The 17,391-nt window shown below is 37.3% G+C and overlaps 1 protein-coding gene across 4 annotated transcripts in view; it reads left to right on the top strand.

The window, feature by feature from the left end:
• LOC123865996 (transcriptional enhancer factor TEF-1) overlaps nucleotides 1-17,391 on the top strand; it is a 124,701-nt gene that overhangs the window by 86,480 nt on the left and 20,830 nt on the right. For all 4 annotated transcript variants that reach the window (XM_045907263.1, XM_045907261.1, XM_045907259.1 and 1 more), the window contains 2 exons: nucleotides 8,687-8,817; nucleotides 15,648-15,777. In XM_045907263.1, coding sequence (XP_045763219.1) covers nucleotides 15,651-15,777 — 127 coding nt within the window. In that variant the 5' untranslated portion in view covers nucleotides 8,687-8,817; nucleotides 15,648-15,650. The remainder of the gene's footprint in view (nucleotides 1-8,686; nucleotides 8,818-15,647; nucleotides 15,778-17,391) is intronic.

The raw sequence follows: 17,391 nt of genomic DNA on the forward strand, positions 1-17,391 counted from the left end.
ATAGGGTCTCATCATCATCATCATCATCATCAGCCTGTGTACGTCCACTGCTGGACATAGGCCTTCCCTAAAGAGCGCCACCACACCCGGTCCTCAGCCTTCCTCATCCAGCCACTTCCCGCCAGCCGCTTAATATCATCGGTCCATCGTGCTGGAGGGCGTCCCACACTACGTTTGCTTAAACGCGGTCTCCACTCAAGGACTTTCCGGCTCCAACGGCCATCGCCTCTACGACAAGCATGGCCTGCCCACTGCCACTTCAGCTTGCTAATAGTTTGGGCTATGTCAGTGACCTTGGTTCTCCTGCGGATCTCCTCATTTCGGATCTTATCCCTCAAGGAAACTCCTAACATAGCCCTCTCCATAGCTCGCTGAGCAACTTTGAATTTGTGGACAAGGCCGTTTGTCAGTGTCCACGTTTCAGCACCATAGGTGAGGACGGGAAGGACACACTGGTTAAAGACTTTTGTTTTCAGGCATTGAGGAATTGACGATGAGAAGACTTGACTTAATTTCCCAAAAGCTGCCCAACCTAGCCGAATTCTTCTGTTGGCTTCCTCGTCGAAATTGTTTCTGCCTAATTGAATTATTTGGCCAAGGTAGTTGTATTGTGAAACAATTTCGATGCCAACATTTTCGACGCTAACCGGTGTCGGGACAACGTGCTGGTTGAGCATTATCTTTGTTTTGTCCATGTTTATCCCGAGACCGACACGTCTGGAAGAGCGGCTTAGGCTACACAGCATTTCTTCGAGATCCTGCGGAGTTTCTGCTAAAATAACCACGTCGTCGGCGAACCGTAGGTGTGAGATGTACTCGCCATTAATGTTAAGTCCTCGTCCTTTCCAGTCCAGCGTTTTGAAGAGGTCTTCCAATGTACTGTTAAACAGTTTTGGAGATATTACGTCCCCCTGTCTAACGCCCCTTCGCAAGCTGATTGGTTTTGTCTGCTGAGACTGTAATTGGACGGTCATTGACGCAGAATTGTAAATACATCGCAGCACCTCGATATACCGCCAATCGACCTGGCATCTTTGCAATGACTCCAAAACAGCCCAAGTTTCGATAGAGTCGAAGGCTTTCTCGTAGTCCACAAAGGCAAGACAGAGTGGGAGATTATATTCTTCTGTCTTCTGTATAATCTGCCTTAAGGTGTGTATGTGATCTACGGTACTGTAGCCTTTTCGCAACCTCCAGAACAGGCTGGCTGTTCTGGAGGTTGGAACTCGTCAAGTCTTCGGGCGAGGCGATTTGTAAGAACCCTCGAAAACAACTTATAAACATGGCTCAAGAGAGAGATCGGCCGGTAGTTCTTCAGCAGCTCCTTGTCTCCTTTTTTAAAGAAAAGGATTACTACACTCTTGCTCCATGCTTTCGGCGTTGTTCCATTCATGATGACGTCATTAAATAACTCCTTAAGCTCTGTCAGCACAGGAGTACCTCCTGCACGTAGAAGTTCTGATGTAATGCCGTCATCACCCGGCGCCTTGTTGTTATTGAGTTGTTTGAGGGCTATTCGCATCTCGCCAATGTCAATATCTGCTCACTGCTAGGGTCTGCTCACTGCCATTTCAGCTTGCTAATTCGTACAGCTATGTCGGTAACTTTGGTTCTCCTACGCATTTCCTCGTTACGAATTTTATCCGCCAGAGACACCCAACATAGTCCGTTCCATGGCACACTGAGTGACTTTGAATTTGTAGACAAGGCCAATAGACTACTACTAATTATACTGAACCGGAATAGTTTCCATATTTTACAAATAGTATCGCCTGAGTTTAGTAATAAGTACCTACCTACTTAGACATAATTAATAATATTTATTTACAAATATAAATACTAATATTTATTGTTATTTATGATGTGAGTGTCTATGAAGATCTACTAAATAAAGTCTCGCTGCGCTATAGTTACATGCTATAATTAGCTTCAGTCGAACAGAATAATATTTTGGAAAGGAAATGAGTTTATTTTTATGTAGTTTATCTTCGATTCCAACATGGTAAACACCTTTCTAAAATTACGCAACAAGTAGGTACTAATTAAAAATATTTTTAAACCCCCAAGGATCACTTTCCAAAAATTTCAAAAACTGCGCAATATTTTTTGAGATTGCTTCGCCGTGGCACTGGCCCAGTAATTCACATTTTTTAAGAATATTATTAATGTAAAGAGTTATAAATAAAGATTTTTCATTTTCTCCTTTCCCCTACTAATAAACGTGAAGCTTATTTTAGGAGTACCTAACCTGATTCCTAGATCCATGCTACTATCAAGCTGGTTTAAATTTGAATGTACGAGGAGGCCAAATTATAATAAACTAGGTATGAGGATAGGAATTAACAGTTATCATGACTAACAGTAGATAATTCCTTCGAGTTTAGTTTAACTTGTGTCAGTAAGTCTCTACTTTTTAGTGCGCTACTCATAAAAGCTTGTTTTTAATAATTATATTTTTAACTTTTATTTAATTTTAAAACTTTCGACAGATATACTTTTACCTTTTAGTTGTTAAGTATATAAAACGATTACCATCTAACCTCCGCCGGTCAAATAGGTAATAGGTACCTAACTAGCGTAAAATCATAAGAGTACCACTGAAAAAGGGGGAGCTGTGAAAAAAGCTCTCTTTCATTACCGGTAAGGTACACGCGATATGGTCTAAATGCCACTAAATTACCGGAATTATTCCGTTGTTGGTATTAAATGCATTCCTGCTTCGGGAATCGCGTGTTGCTTAGTGTGCTATTTCAGTAGAGGACAAGCGTTTTTTATTTCGGAAGAAGTGTTTTGTTAGAGTGCTTTGTGAGTTTGTAGGTAACTCTTGTTCATTTTCATTGAATGCGGTGGATAACTTTAAGAGGAAAATGATCAAACTGACTCTAAAACTGGCATTATTTTAGAGCTTCAATACTTCAACGGTTTCAGGGTGGACTGAAACCTGAAAGGCCGTTGGTTAAAATTTCACTTGGTTTCTCTTTGGTTTATTATCGTGCTTAAAACTAAGTATTACATTCTTTACGAATATTTTAGGGAGATATTAGTCATAATTAACGTGCCAAGCTAATGTTATATGTTTAAACCTTTTTTTTTTTTTTAAATCAAAGTCCAATAATAAAGAGCACGGTGAAGCCATATTCTGTATTATTCTCTACTACTCCAACGTTTACAGATTGGACTGTTCTATCATTTAATTTTGATAAAGATACCAAGTATAAGGTAATTAATGTCTAGTAAATCCATATTTAAAAGGAAGATCATGTATTAATAAGCCAGATACAATTTGAAGGAAGATATCGACATAAAAACTAAAAGTTCCGTACGAAACAATTCTCTTCAAAACAAAAAGTATTAGTTAACTTAAACTAGGTACCAGACGGTTATGGGTTATTAATAAACAACCAGTTATTCACGACGTTGCGTAGGCAATGTTATGTTATTCACGATAATTATATCCTATCCTAACGTACTACGAAAACCAACCATGAAATTAGACCATAGAGGAGCAAACTTTGCACATAAGGCATCAAAAAAGTAGCCCCATGTAATGATAACAAAGGTATAAACTTGGAAAAATACACTGAACTGAAATACACTGAGGTTGAACTTCATACCTAGGTACATTACACGTGTAGCTAAACAGAAATTATTTTTTACTTTTTAGTGTTTGTGGTTTTTGAAGTCGGTTTTATTTTTCTTTTAGCTCTATGTGTCAACTGTCATGTTGAAAAAACATGAGTGAGATCTCAAAATGTATGGCATTATAAGAGGTCTAGTATTACTCGAGGCGTATGACTGAGCAGTAAACAAAAACAGATTTCAGCAGGGTTTGTGCCCATATTGAAACTTCAGGTTGCACTATTTATTTTGTGATCACTGTACTACATACAGTCCAATCTGGTTAAATACATTATACGGGACAATTGCCGCTCTATTATCAATGCAACTCTCTGACGATAACTACGAGTATAAGCATAATTTCACAAAGGTTTCTGACGACATGGCTATTATGTATTTACGCGTGTGTTGAATTTACCTCGTTATGACTAATAGTATGGCGTTCTATGGTAGGAAGGTACGTCTAATCAAATGATTGAGATATAAAATAGATGCATTTACGTATAATATTAATGACAGCGGTTCACCTAGGTACATTTTGCATATATTAATTGCAAACACTAACTATAGGTACGATTGGGTTTGTTCTTGCTGAATATTAGTTATATTGATTTGTCATATTGAAAAATAGTCATTACTGGCTAATATTATTTTAACTACCCAAGCGAATAGCTTTCAGTCCACCCTTTCAAGTTTGAACCAGTGACAGATATCCTATTGTTCAGGTTTTCAAGGAACGGGGAGTGACTCACTGGCATACATTCGTCTTCAACAACATAAAACGCCGAGCTTACTTAACCTACACACATCCATTGACAGACTGAAATATTCCAAATTCACGGTGAACAAAACCTGCGCGTTGATCAATCTCCCCACACGCTCCCCTTATTGCGGACACTTGTCATATCATAAAGGGCCGGGCAGGACAGGGGCGCAAGGGAAATGCTTTATTATTTTAATTATTGCACGTTCACGGCCCTTTGTCGGCCACTGCTTTAATGTCGCCTCGGATCAATTTGAATTGTCCTAATTGAAGACCTCTCCCGGCTTTATGTCGTTGGCTGCTGAATTATTAAAAGCGATATTCATTGCGATCAAGAGTTCCGACTGAATGAGGTTTTTTTTGTTATTTATAACTAGATATAGTTTGATGTGTTCACTAATGCTTTGCCAAAAACATATTTTCTTCTTTTTCTTGAGGTCCTAAGTGAAAGATAGATACAAGTATTGGCCATGTTTTACACAATTAATGTTTAAAAAGAGTGTTAAATAATGAACGTTTTGTTTAAAAAAATCTATTTTTGTCTAACCCTAAAGGTATTCTAGATTATCTGTATGTAGCTATTAGTAGGTAGGTACCTTACTTATCTACCCTTCAGAGAAAGATGCTTTGTTTCACACAAAAGTGGATTTTTGGTCTGACATATTATTACAATATATTAAAGGACTTATAGATCTCTTAGCCGAAAAAATATCTATGTATTTTGTTAAAATAAATTAAGCTTTAACATGAAATAGGTTCCCATTAAAAAAGTTGTAAAAACTCATAATTTTAAACAGAGTTTATTGATATAGGAATATTTTTAAGAAAGTAACCTGTAAGAAAGTAGATTTACCTCGGAGCGGGGCCCGAGGGCGGGCGGGCGGGCGGCGCATACTTTCGCCGTCGACTCTCGATCCGATCTTCATAACAAAATTCTCCGTTTTGATATTATATTTATATTGTTAACGTTCGTACCTGCATATTTCTAACGGTAAATATGAAAATTTCGAGAATGCCTACGACCTCCGCTCTCGCATCTTGAACGAACAAAAGCTTACCTATTATGAAAATTTCGAATCGGAACGCTAAGGTTTTCTTGTTTGCATATTTTTATGGAGAAACGTTTATTTAAAAAGAACTTATTTTAAACATTATTCAGAATGATAGTAAAGTTTTTTCTGTTTCAGTTTATATCTAGAATTTCAACAATCTTTACCTATCGACATTTTTCACAGTTGCGCCTCGATTTCCTGGTTTACGTACAAATCTGTTTGTAGGCAATATGCAACGTGAACTGTGCTACGCAGGCAAATGAAAATCGAGTGTCTCTACTTACCAAGCATTTCTACGAAATAATAAACAAATGCATAGTGTATTAAAGCGTCACTTTAATGTATAATCAACTGGTTTCTTTTACATAGTTACTCTTTTATTTTACATTTTTGATCACTTTCAAATAATAACTATAAGTACTGTTATAGTAAGTAGGTACTACATTTGATCATAAAATTTTGTTAACTCCTTTCAAAACAACATAAACAATACGAGGACTCATAAAACTCGGCACTTTATTATATTTTTTTAAATAAAAACAACGGAAAGGCGTAAATTGTAACGTTTAATTAAAATAAACTATGTAATTGCGAAATGCGATGTGTAAGTACCTACCTACCTCACTATGGGGTGAATTATTACTGGAAACCTCTTAGCTCAAGATTTCTTTAATTACCCGAGTTCTGTACAAATATTACAGTTTGTGTAGAGTTAGTCATTGTTTTCTTTTATTTTGGTATAAAAATAAAGCACTATCATCAAGTTCGATTATACAAATAAAACCATCAATTTTTTAAAAGAGTATACCAAATCTTGCTATTATCTATTCATACATTCCCAGAGGACAGAAGAAATGTTACTAAAGTATCATCTATTAAATAGATACAAGGAAATGAATCCCCAAATGAGTTATTTCCATTCAGCTATAGAAGGCCTACCAATATGCTTCAATGGGACTACCTACATACATTGCTACGTCACTTAAAAGCTACGCCGAACCGCTTTATTAATAGAGACCCTACACAACTAGATACTACATACTCAATCACTCGCAAATACACGCTGTAAATCTTGTTTTTGCTTACATTAGTGTATTAGTGCAAAGCCACAATACGATTGGAAGTTTACAAGGCGAGCATCCGAATCAGTAAGCAAACAGCGCTCCTGACGTCAGAAGCGCTGAAACGGTCGAGACCATTCAGAGAGCGCGTTTACATTACACCTCTTGATATTACAATTGCATACTGCCGGTAGTAGCAATATCATAATACTAGCGACCGTCCACAAAACCCTCGTAATCTACATGCCTGAAAAATTCTCCATAATGTTCTCAAAGGTGTGTGAAGTCTACCAGTCCGTACTTTCCCAGCGTGGTGAGCTATAGCTTAAACCCTTTTCAGTCTCGAAAAAGATCCGTACTCAGTAGCGTAGGCTGATATTTCTAGCAGTAGAAAAAATTGGCTTTCAAACTGAGGCAGTTTTGCCTTTGTGGTTTTTAAGTTGGCACTGGGTGCACATGCCAACAAAATATGGCCATGTCTGGCATGTCATAAATGTAGAGAGACTAGAGTCAAAAATATTGATGTAGATATAAACCATACTGATAGCTGGATGAAAAAGTGCCTGTGAGGAGTATGATTGTTAGGATTGGAAAAGTACAAAAATGTTCTACTTTTTGACATCTGTCGGTTATCAAAAAGTGTAGTCTCACCCACAAAAATCATTTTTGTCTGGGAACCGCAATATTGAACGTCGAAGGTACAAAGCTAAATCATGCGTTATACTTACCTGCGTGAACTAACTCTTAATTTTAACACATTGATAAAAATACTACAAGATTTTTCCCTTTGATATAATTTTCATTAAAAAAAAACCGTGACGTCGCGTTACTTACTAATGGAAACGATCGAGTGAAATGTCTTACATCAGCTATATTTCGTTTTACTCTTAACCGTTTAAAAATTCGTAAACATGATGATTCTTTTAAATGCACTTGTGTAAAGTGACACTATAAATAAAACGCGGCTGAAGAGCTCATATCAATTTTACTGAGTGGGTATCTAAGTATGTTAAGTGACTAACACACCGACCTATTACCATTATGACGATAAAATTAAATCGGGAAGCTGTATCGAGGGTAATCTTTTCTAATTATGTGGTTGTATTAAGTTTTTCAACTTGACAATAAAACTACATATTTTTATCATATAGAATATAGGCTTGTACTTGACGATAGTCAAGCCTAAGAAACAGAGCAATGATGAGGTCTAGCTTGGAGCACGTTTGCCTAGATGATACCTATTCACTTTTCAGGATACACTGACACTGGAAGGGCATTCCATATTGTTATTGGTTCGTATCATAATCATAATCATAATCATAATCATAATCATATTCTTTATTTGCTGAATACAGGTAAAAAAAGTTGTACAAAGAGCATAAAATGAGTCCAATGTATTCACCATTTCTGGCATGCAAATATAGTAATTAATATACCTAATAATTAATTGGTTATCAGAAAGTAGAAACGTGGAGCAAAAACGCTTCGTATGTACGAATTCAAATTCAAAGTATTTTTATTCAATTAAACTTTTACAAGTGCTTTTGAATCGTCAAAATAATCTACCATTGGTTCGGAATGCCGTTCCTACCGAGAAGAACCAGGAAGAAACTCGGTGGTTGCTCTTTTCAAAGATTTGATATATAAATTGGATTTGGACTAAACAAGGGTACCAGCGTTCACAGTTTCTTACTGTTCTGTGGTAGAACATCTTCATACTTTCCCTGTTCCTAGTTTCATTTTCGTGACCGCAACGTATTCGTGAAGATTTACGATAATTAAGACGTGACGCGACAATAACGCTTCCACCGAAGTAGGTAAACGTACTTATTTATAACCTTCTTGAATTATGCAACAAATAACAGAGAGTAACTTCTTCGCAGAATCGCCATGAGAAAAAAAAAAGATGACACATGTACATGTAGTCTCGAAAAATCTTTGATTCATATATGATATTGAAATTGATCGCTGCGATTCAGCCGCCATCAAAAGCTTGAAAAGCCTACTTACATGTCGTAATATGACGCTTATTTCATTCCAATTGTATGATTTCTATGGATTCAAGTGGACGTCGAGGGTTACACCCAATAAATGTTAACAAAATTAGCAAATGTAATTGGTCCTTCGAGCCGGATATTTCTAAGCTGCGTGTTTGTAATCTAATAAGTGATAATGTTGTTTGTTTGTTGCAGCGAGCGGCGCGCTCGCAGCCGGCACCATTGCGTCTCCCTGGAGCACGGCGGCCGGCGCGCCCGACACCAATGGATCGGGCGGCGCCGATGCCAAGCACCTCGACGTTGGCGAGGCCAGTGACGATGAGAAGGTAAACAATCTTTAAGGTTATTAAGTACTTACTTACCTATCGATTAGGGTAAAACATAGATGTATTATAGCCACCAGCAGCGATTATGGGATCGGCGTCGTTAACAGATAGACGTCCAGTGCATAGGCAGAGTGAACTGGAGTGATGGAACTCTGGGTTTGACCCTAAGTCATGTCAAATATTAGGCTATGGTGACGTGAAATCAAAGAAAAATAAGGGTACATTAGAGCTACCGGCGTCAAATGTAACTACTAACATTTGACCATCATTTTACGGCTGCCAGTGACGTCGAAGCCTCGACGTTTTGTTAGAAGTTCTCTAACTGTTGAATGAACTGGGACTTAGGTTGCTTGTAGGGACTTCCGCACGTTACGGTTTTCCATCGCCTGAACCCAGTGGCAACCTGCGACTCTTTAATGTCTTCCATCTGCCGGTCAAAATGCGCTCTTTAGATCTCAGCCTAACAGCTTGAAAGGAAAAGCAAGTAGAGGCAGACGGAAAATAGAAAAAATCACAAGTCTACACGAATAAGTCCAAGTAACAAAGACTAAAGATACCTATACCTACTCTCACCTGTAGACTGTGGTTAATCAGCAAACTGTGTAAAATACCGTAAAATTTACCAATAAAATAAACGAAACATACAACAGAACAGACATACATGTTAGAGAAAACAAATGTGTAAAAAAGTTAAGGATTACACAATAGACTTATACTACAAAATAAATAAGTGAAACATGGTTACTACCACTACCACTACCATACTAAACAAACAAGCAATAATTTGTCACCAATGTATTTTTTGTCGTTCCGTCGCATGCTCTGATGTCTATATTTGTGTATCCAGAAAGAAAGGAGTCCGTCCGTAGAAGGTCCTACCACCTTCATGTTTTTGCAAAAATTCAAAATGGTATAGTTATTTTATTAACCCCCGACCCAAAAAGAGGGGTGTTATAAGTTTGACGTGTGTATCTGTGTATCTGTCTTGGCATCGTAGCTCCTAAACGAATGAACCCCCCGTTGCACTATTGTCGTACCTACTCCTAATACAGCTTTGTGCTTAGTTGGAGGGGAAAGGGGAATATTAGTCATGATTAACATGGCTAATATTCTTAACAAAAAAAAAAAAAACCAATTTTAATTTAAATTTTTTTTGTTTGAAAGGTAATGATCGAGAGTGTTCTTAGCTATAATAATAATTGAAGAAAATCGGTTCAGCTGTTTGAAAGTTATCAGCTCTTTTCCAGTTTTCCTATATGTATAAGAAAACCAGAAAATAGCTGATAAGCTAAAAGAAAGATAGAGCTGTTTATGTGTCGGGGGTTTTTTAAATTTTGATTTGCTGATTAGTTTGTTGGTCGTTGCTAAATGTAACATACTCATACAGTTTATAGAAAACAAATGTGCAAATATTAACACGAAGATTCACATTCGAGTTCCACGGATCGAAGTGAATCACGATGTTTTCGTCTGCGCGTCCGCCGCGGCAACGTGGAGTCAAGCGCGTTATTTTTATTCTCTTTGGAGAATAGAACCGGCTCTATTAATTACAATGACGCACCTCTTCACTTCGCTTTTCGTGTTAGAGCTTTAGCCACTCGCCCCGCGCATCGATCTTGGACGTAGATACCGATTTTTTTCGTCCTAGCCTTGATGGAGTTAATGACTAATTCTTTAAGATCTTAGCAGTTTCCGATTTTAATTAGGGGCGCTTATGTCCCCGTAACCTTATAACTTATGACATTTGATTTAGGTCTTTTTTTGTACAATGCTATGCAAGAGAACTGAACCCCGCTCGCTAAACTACGAACGTTTCCTCTTTACACCCGTGCCGTACAGCGGGCGACGCAGTTTTTGACTCTTTAGATAGCAGATAGCTTTCTGTGTTATCTTTTTTGTACATTGTATGATTTCGTCAGTTCTTATGTTATCCTGCACGACTATTGTCACCAATAAGTGTAAATTAAAAATTTATATCCCCGACAAGTGAAGGTTACAGTAACTAGAAAAGAGCTGATAACTTTCAAAGGGGATTTTCTTGGATTATAGCTAAAAACACTCTCGATCAAGCCACTTTTCAAACAAAAAACTAAATTAAATTCGGTTCATTAGTTTAGGAGCTACGATGCCAAAGACAGATACACAGATACACACGTCAAACTTATAACACCCATCTTTTTGGGTCGGGGGTTAAAAAGATTTCCTCTAACAGTCTAAAACACGTTTATATGTTTACAAGTCGAAACGCGGAAGCTAATTCAAGGGCTCTAGGCCGCTACTAGGTTGTGTATATAATCTTTTAGTCGCAACTTCGGTCTGTTGGTTCACAAACAGATGTTAATAGCATCTGGTTTACATGATGAACCCACTAGGCTCGTCAATGTTTGGCAACAGTGCATCGGTAGTGCCACGGCTACGGCGCGTGCTACGTAGAGGAAATCATACATCAAGATGACGCGATCTACTCTCCTATAAAAATAGATCCATAATCGATTCATACGTCTAATCTTATTAAGTAATAGATACAGATTTTATACCAATATATCAATGTTATTTCTACGAGTCAATGCCTGAACTGATTTGGATGTATGGGGTATTTTTAGAAACAAGCATCATGCGAGTTACACGGGCTATAATTTTTTTGGAAAAATGATAAATATGGCGGCTGTTTGGCGTCATTTTCAAAGGTGAAAAAATCTTCAATTATACACATGATATACATGAGACAGCAGTGCAAACCGCAGTCAGAGGTTTTTAAAAACTTTTGAAGTAATTTTTTTTTACAGTTTAAAAAATCATAGTACCTCAGCCTCATTATATAAATTAGTATATCTTCTTTCTTACTTTGGTATACTTAGTCAAAAACATCTTAAATAAAAATTAGCGGTTTAAATAATACCGAGATCATTTACAATCAATATAATTTAATGACTACTTATTTAATACTAATTAAAGTTAAATCTCGCTATTTTGTATTTTTGAAAAAAGTGTGTATAATCTTGGCACTTTCAAAAATTTGTAGTCAAAACGGACACCTTTTATTTATAAAAGGGCATAGCATTGGTACTTAAATGGTAAGCAATATGTCGATATTTCAAAATTTGAGTGCCAATTAAAATATAAATATTTTGAATACTTGACAGCTCAACATTTTGGAAATAAAATTGACTCACTTCACTACTTTTTATCAAAAATCGAAGGTCGATAAGTATTTCGAGGGTATATAAAATTATATAAGTAATGCAAAGCTGTATAGGTATCGTATTAAGTAGGTTCCTAGTGAAATTTTGTCAGCAGTTAGCTAAAAAATTTAAATTATTAGCAGCTATAGAGGAAAATCATAGAATCGATTTAGGAAAAAATGTAATCATATCTTCTTCTTCTTCTAGCTCTTTTCCTACGCTACGTGGAGTCGGCACAACATGTCTTCCTCTTCCACTCTCTTCTGTCATCCATTAACGTATCATCTAATCCTTTTATACGCATATCCTCTTTCACGCAATCCATCCACCTTTTCTTTGGTCGTCCTCTTCTCTTTTTTCCTTCCACATGCATATTTAACATTCTTCTAGTGATATGACTCTCTTCCCTCCGCATTACATGCCTATATCATGCCAGCCTATTACCCCTCATCTTTTCTACCACTGGTGCTACTTTTAAACTTCCCCTTATATTTATATTCATTCCTTATCATATCCATGTAAAAATGTAATTATATATATTCACAACGAAATAATTCTAGAAGCAACGTGGAAATTTTGATTTCCAAAGGACAAAGATATCTCCAGAATGCACTGATAATATGCAAGAGATTTGGATGATTTGGAACAGACACACAGAACTCACACGCTAACGATATTAGGTACCTAGATGTTTATTAGTGTCGATTTTACCCGTACCACTAAAGCTAAACAGGTGTAAATTGCCATGGAATTTGCATGAGCATAGGAATACGTGCTCTACATTGTGCAAATTCGTAAAGGATCACAGTTCAAGGCTCAATTGGCTTTTAAACGGACCGTCCTAAACCTTACCACTAATCCCTAAAATTTAAAAACGAGTATTAATTTTTGCCCTTTTTTTTGTGTTGTAAAGAAGGTACGGTTTTATCTCTTCTTAAATATGCCTACTAATGATCTCTCGTGTAAAAGTATATGTATAATATGTAAGTACTCGTATTAAAGTAAAGTAAGTACGTGAGTAAGAAAGGGTAGGGTCGATGTAAGTGAACCACTCAACATGGGTAACAACCAACTGGTTGTGAATTCCAACACAGAGAATTTCTGGCCGCCTTTAGCACGACACAGCTTCGGCAAAAGGAAAAAGATAAGATGAAAGAATGATGATGTTAATCTAATAAAGATCCTATTTGCAAACTATGGAGCTAAAAATCTGAAATAAAAGGTTATTTATTTATATTTGCTTCAAGATAATAGAAAATAGAAGTGTTGGTTATGGTTATAAATAACTATTTCATATGCTGATATATTGGTTCGCCCAATTTTATACTTATAATGGGTGAAAACTTTCGCCCACGGATTCGTCCGAAATCCGAATACAATGCGAATATCAACTCTCTAAATCTCATTTTTTTATCTTGTTTGATTGCGAAGTTTAGGAGCTCATTAACAGGAATTTATTATTTTTTGATAATATGTAGATATACCTATTTAAAAACACGTAATCATAAAAGCCACACTTATGCAGAAGTTTTTTGAAAATGAAGCGGCTTTGTGAAAAACATAAAACGTTTATTTTATTTTAATCTGTAGATTAGTTATACAGGCTATTACCTACTTAATAATAATGATAGGTGCAAAATATTAAAGTAAATAATATCTCCTACATAGTAACAACACAAAAGAAGAGACAAAGTTACGTAGAAAAATATCCACTCTTTCTCCGACTGTGTAAGTATTTGAATTGTGGACAGATCAAAATATATTTTTAATTTTAATCATCACTTTAACGATCCTTATTTCAGTTCGTAAGATTCCCATGGTCATCAGACACGAAAGCTTTTGTCGTACACGACATAATATAAAATCTTTCGTGAAAATTGTTCCATGTGCCCAGTGACCCAAGAGCTGGCGCTTATTTAGCTCAACAGCTATATCTACCTAGGCGGTCCCATAATGAATTGGCCTAGCTATGAAGTAGTCAACAAAATGAGATGAAACCAATTTTATTTTTCTATGTAATCTCCACTAATATAAACACACTTTTGACATCTGAGAACTAACATCTCAAAATCTTCATAAAAGTGACTTCAATCTTTGTCTTCAAAATGACTAAAGACGGCCGCCTGCAACTCTTCATCGTTTGAAAATTTCCTTCCTCTTAAGCCCCGCTTTAAATTTGGGAACAAATAATAGTCCGACGGGGCCAGGCCTGGACTATACGGTGGATGTTCCAGTTCCGTGAACCCGCATTCACAAACTGCAGCCTTCGGAACACCGGCAGTGTGAACGGGTGCGTTGTCGTGGAGCAACAGGACGCTTTAAGACAACTTGCCTCTGCGCTTCTCCTTAATCGTGTCTCGCAGTTTATATAGTAATGAAGTATAATATTCGCCGTTTACGATTGTATTACGTTTTTTAAATTCTACCATCAAAATCCCTTGAGAATCCCAATAGATTGTACACAAGACATTTTTGGTGGATTTTTGCACCTTTGCCTTTCTAGATGGCTTTTCACCCTTGTAACACCATTCCATTGACTCGCGCTTGCTTTCTGGATCATGATATAAGACCATAGTTTCATCACCAGTAAGTAGCCGCTCGATTACATTCTTTGGGTTTTCGTCCCAAAGACCTAAAAACTCGGTTGCACAGCGCACTCGCTCCTGTCGTTGGACAGCTGAAAGAAGTTTCGGAACTCATCTTGCACTAACTTTTTTCATACGAAGATGGTCATGGATTGCACGATTGATGGTACTTTTAGAGAGCCTAAGTCTAGCTGCAATTACTCTAATCTTCAAACGGCGGTCACTTAAAACCTCCTCTTCGATTACAGCAATAGTTTCAGGAGAGAGCACTTCCACCGGTCGACCATCATGGCCGCAGTCTTCGACCGTTTCTCTCCCGAAGCGAAACTCTTTCCCCCAGTTTCTTACTGTGCTTTACGAGGGGAAAGACTCCTTGTACACATCATCTAATCGTTCTTTTATTTGGGCGGGAGATAAGTCTTCTTTGAACAGAAACTTGTGACGCTTCGATATTCGGTTTTCGACATTTCCAAAAAACCCGCGAATATTGATGTTCAAACCACTGCTGAGCTGAGACTACGCTTTTCATGTCGATGCATGTTAGTATATAAAGTAACACGATAAACGTACTGTCCGATATAACATAACATGTATCGATATGTTGCTTAGAACTATATCAGGCCAATTCATTTTGGGACCGCCCACGTAAGTCTAGGCATACATACCGAGGCAATAGTGCTAGTGTATGGTGCTCAAGCACCATGCCCGCTCATGATCACTTGGACGGTCCATATTTTATTTGTAGATAGTGGTAACCTGTCACTAAAATTTGACCGTTGAGCCTCAATAGCTCAACGGTTGAGGAGTGGACTGAATTCCGAAAGGTTGGCGGTTCAAACCCCACCCTTGCACCATTGTCGTACTTACTCCTAGCATAAGATTTACGCTTAACTGGAGGGGAAAGGGGAGTATCAGTCATGATTAGCATGGCTAATATTCTTTAAAAAAATGCAAATCTTTTATTTCGTTCTATATATTTGTGTGTATTTTGATTAGAAATGTATTGGAAAGTAAAGGATTTTCGAGAGCATACTGTGTAAGAATGGTAAATGAATGTCTGCAGGATATGTCGGCGGCGGACGCAGAGGGCGTGTGGAGTCCGGATATCGAGCAGAGCTTCCAAGAGGCGCTGGCGATCTACCCTCCGTGCGGGCGGCGGAAGATCATCCTCTCCGACGAGGGCAAGATGTACGGTGAGTCCGGGCATGCTAGAGAATCGCGACTTTAGACAAAATAACTCGTACGAAGCGTTTTTGGTCAACGTTTCTGATACGAACCGCTAAAGTGTGGAATACCCTTTCTGGCGTCCGTGTTTCCTGCCAAGTGTAACTTGAATACTTTCCAGGCAAAAGTGAATAGACATCTTCTAGACTAGCGCATTCCTCGACCTCATCATTACTCTGTTTCTCAGGTATGATTGACGTCACACAATAAAAAAGACTTATTTCAAAGATGTATTTCACTGTATAGTAGATGTGTGTAGGTACACATGTGATCAACGATTTCTGTACATTTTATGAATGCCAAATTGTTTCACTATATCAAGTAAAAAACTGAAAGCTATAAGGGTTTCAAAGACAGATATAATATATGAGAAGCTCACAAAAATTCAGCCAGCGTGATTCGTATTAAATGAATTTATGATCATTTCATTCAGAATTATTGGTATTTTAGATTACTAGGCTGACAAGTTAGATTACCTATACAGTGAGAAATTGTTAAGCTCCATAAGAACCTAAGTTCTAATACATACTAGGTAAAAGATTCTTACTTTATTACTTTAAATCATTTGGGCATCTCACGACACCAAAAATAGTTTCCTGTTCTTAAAGAAAGAGAAAAGTTTTGAAAATACGACATTATGAGTAGGTAAGTGTAACATCCCACAATAAAACTAAGAAAATTATGACGGAAGCGAAGTAATATCTATGGACGGAAGATATAATTCCAAATCACAGCTGTCTCTAATTTGCATCGCAGTTATTCACCATAGTTAATCACCTCTTATTATTCTCCCATTGTAATGATCAGCTTTCTAATTCAATTTGCGTACATGTCAATACAATAATTGAATTATGAAGCTGTATCAAGGCCGTTCCAAAATGAACAATGGTGTAGCACGAGACAAAAGGACGGTAGGTATTGATGTGAGCCGACAAAGCGGTTTGCGCAATACGATTCCGTGGAAAGACGTGAACCGACAATTATTATCTCGCTCGATCGGTGTGTCGCCGATTCGAGGAAGCATAAGTGCTTTGTTGAATCTCACCTGCAATCTTCGAAATTCAGTAGGTAACCTACAATTACCTGTTTCAGTAAATAAGAAACAAAATTAGGGTACGAGTACTTGTCTATGCAAACGTTTTGTTTTGGGAGGGACTTAAGATTTGCCATTACTTCTCAAATAGTGGGTAAGTAAATGATATGAAAGGAACTACTAATTAATAACGAAGCCAATCAAGCGCTCACGAGTACCAAGAAACCAATTTGATATGTATTTTTGTTCATTTTTTGGAATAAATGAAATGAAGTGGATTATAATGCTGATCCTATAGCTAATTGCGTAAAGTTCTGTATTCCACCTTCACTGCAATAAAATATTACGCTATTAGATGAAATAAATACCTAGTCATTTACTCTTGTAACTAGGTTTTAGATCCAAGCTGAAATTATATTCAGGATAACAAAACAATCGGTATCTGCTTGTTTCATTAAACACGCCCTGCCTTGCCATATAGAAACCAAGGGGTTTAATAAAAACTGCCATACCCCTTCCAGATTAGCCCGCTGCTATCATCATTTACCAC

Source organism: Maniola jurtina, chromosome 6 (genome assembly GCF_905333055.1).
Source record: "Maniola jurtina chromosome 6, ilManJurt1.1, whole genome shotgun sequence".
NCBI lineage: Eukaryota > Metazoa > Arthropoda > Insecta > Lepidoptera > Nymphalidae > Maniola > Maniola jurtina.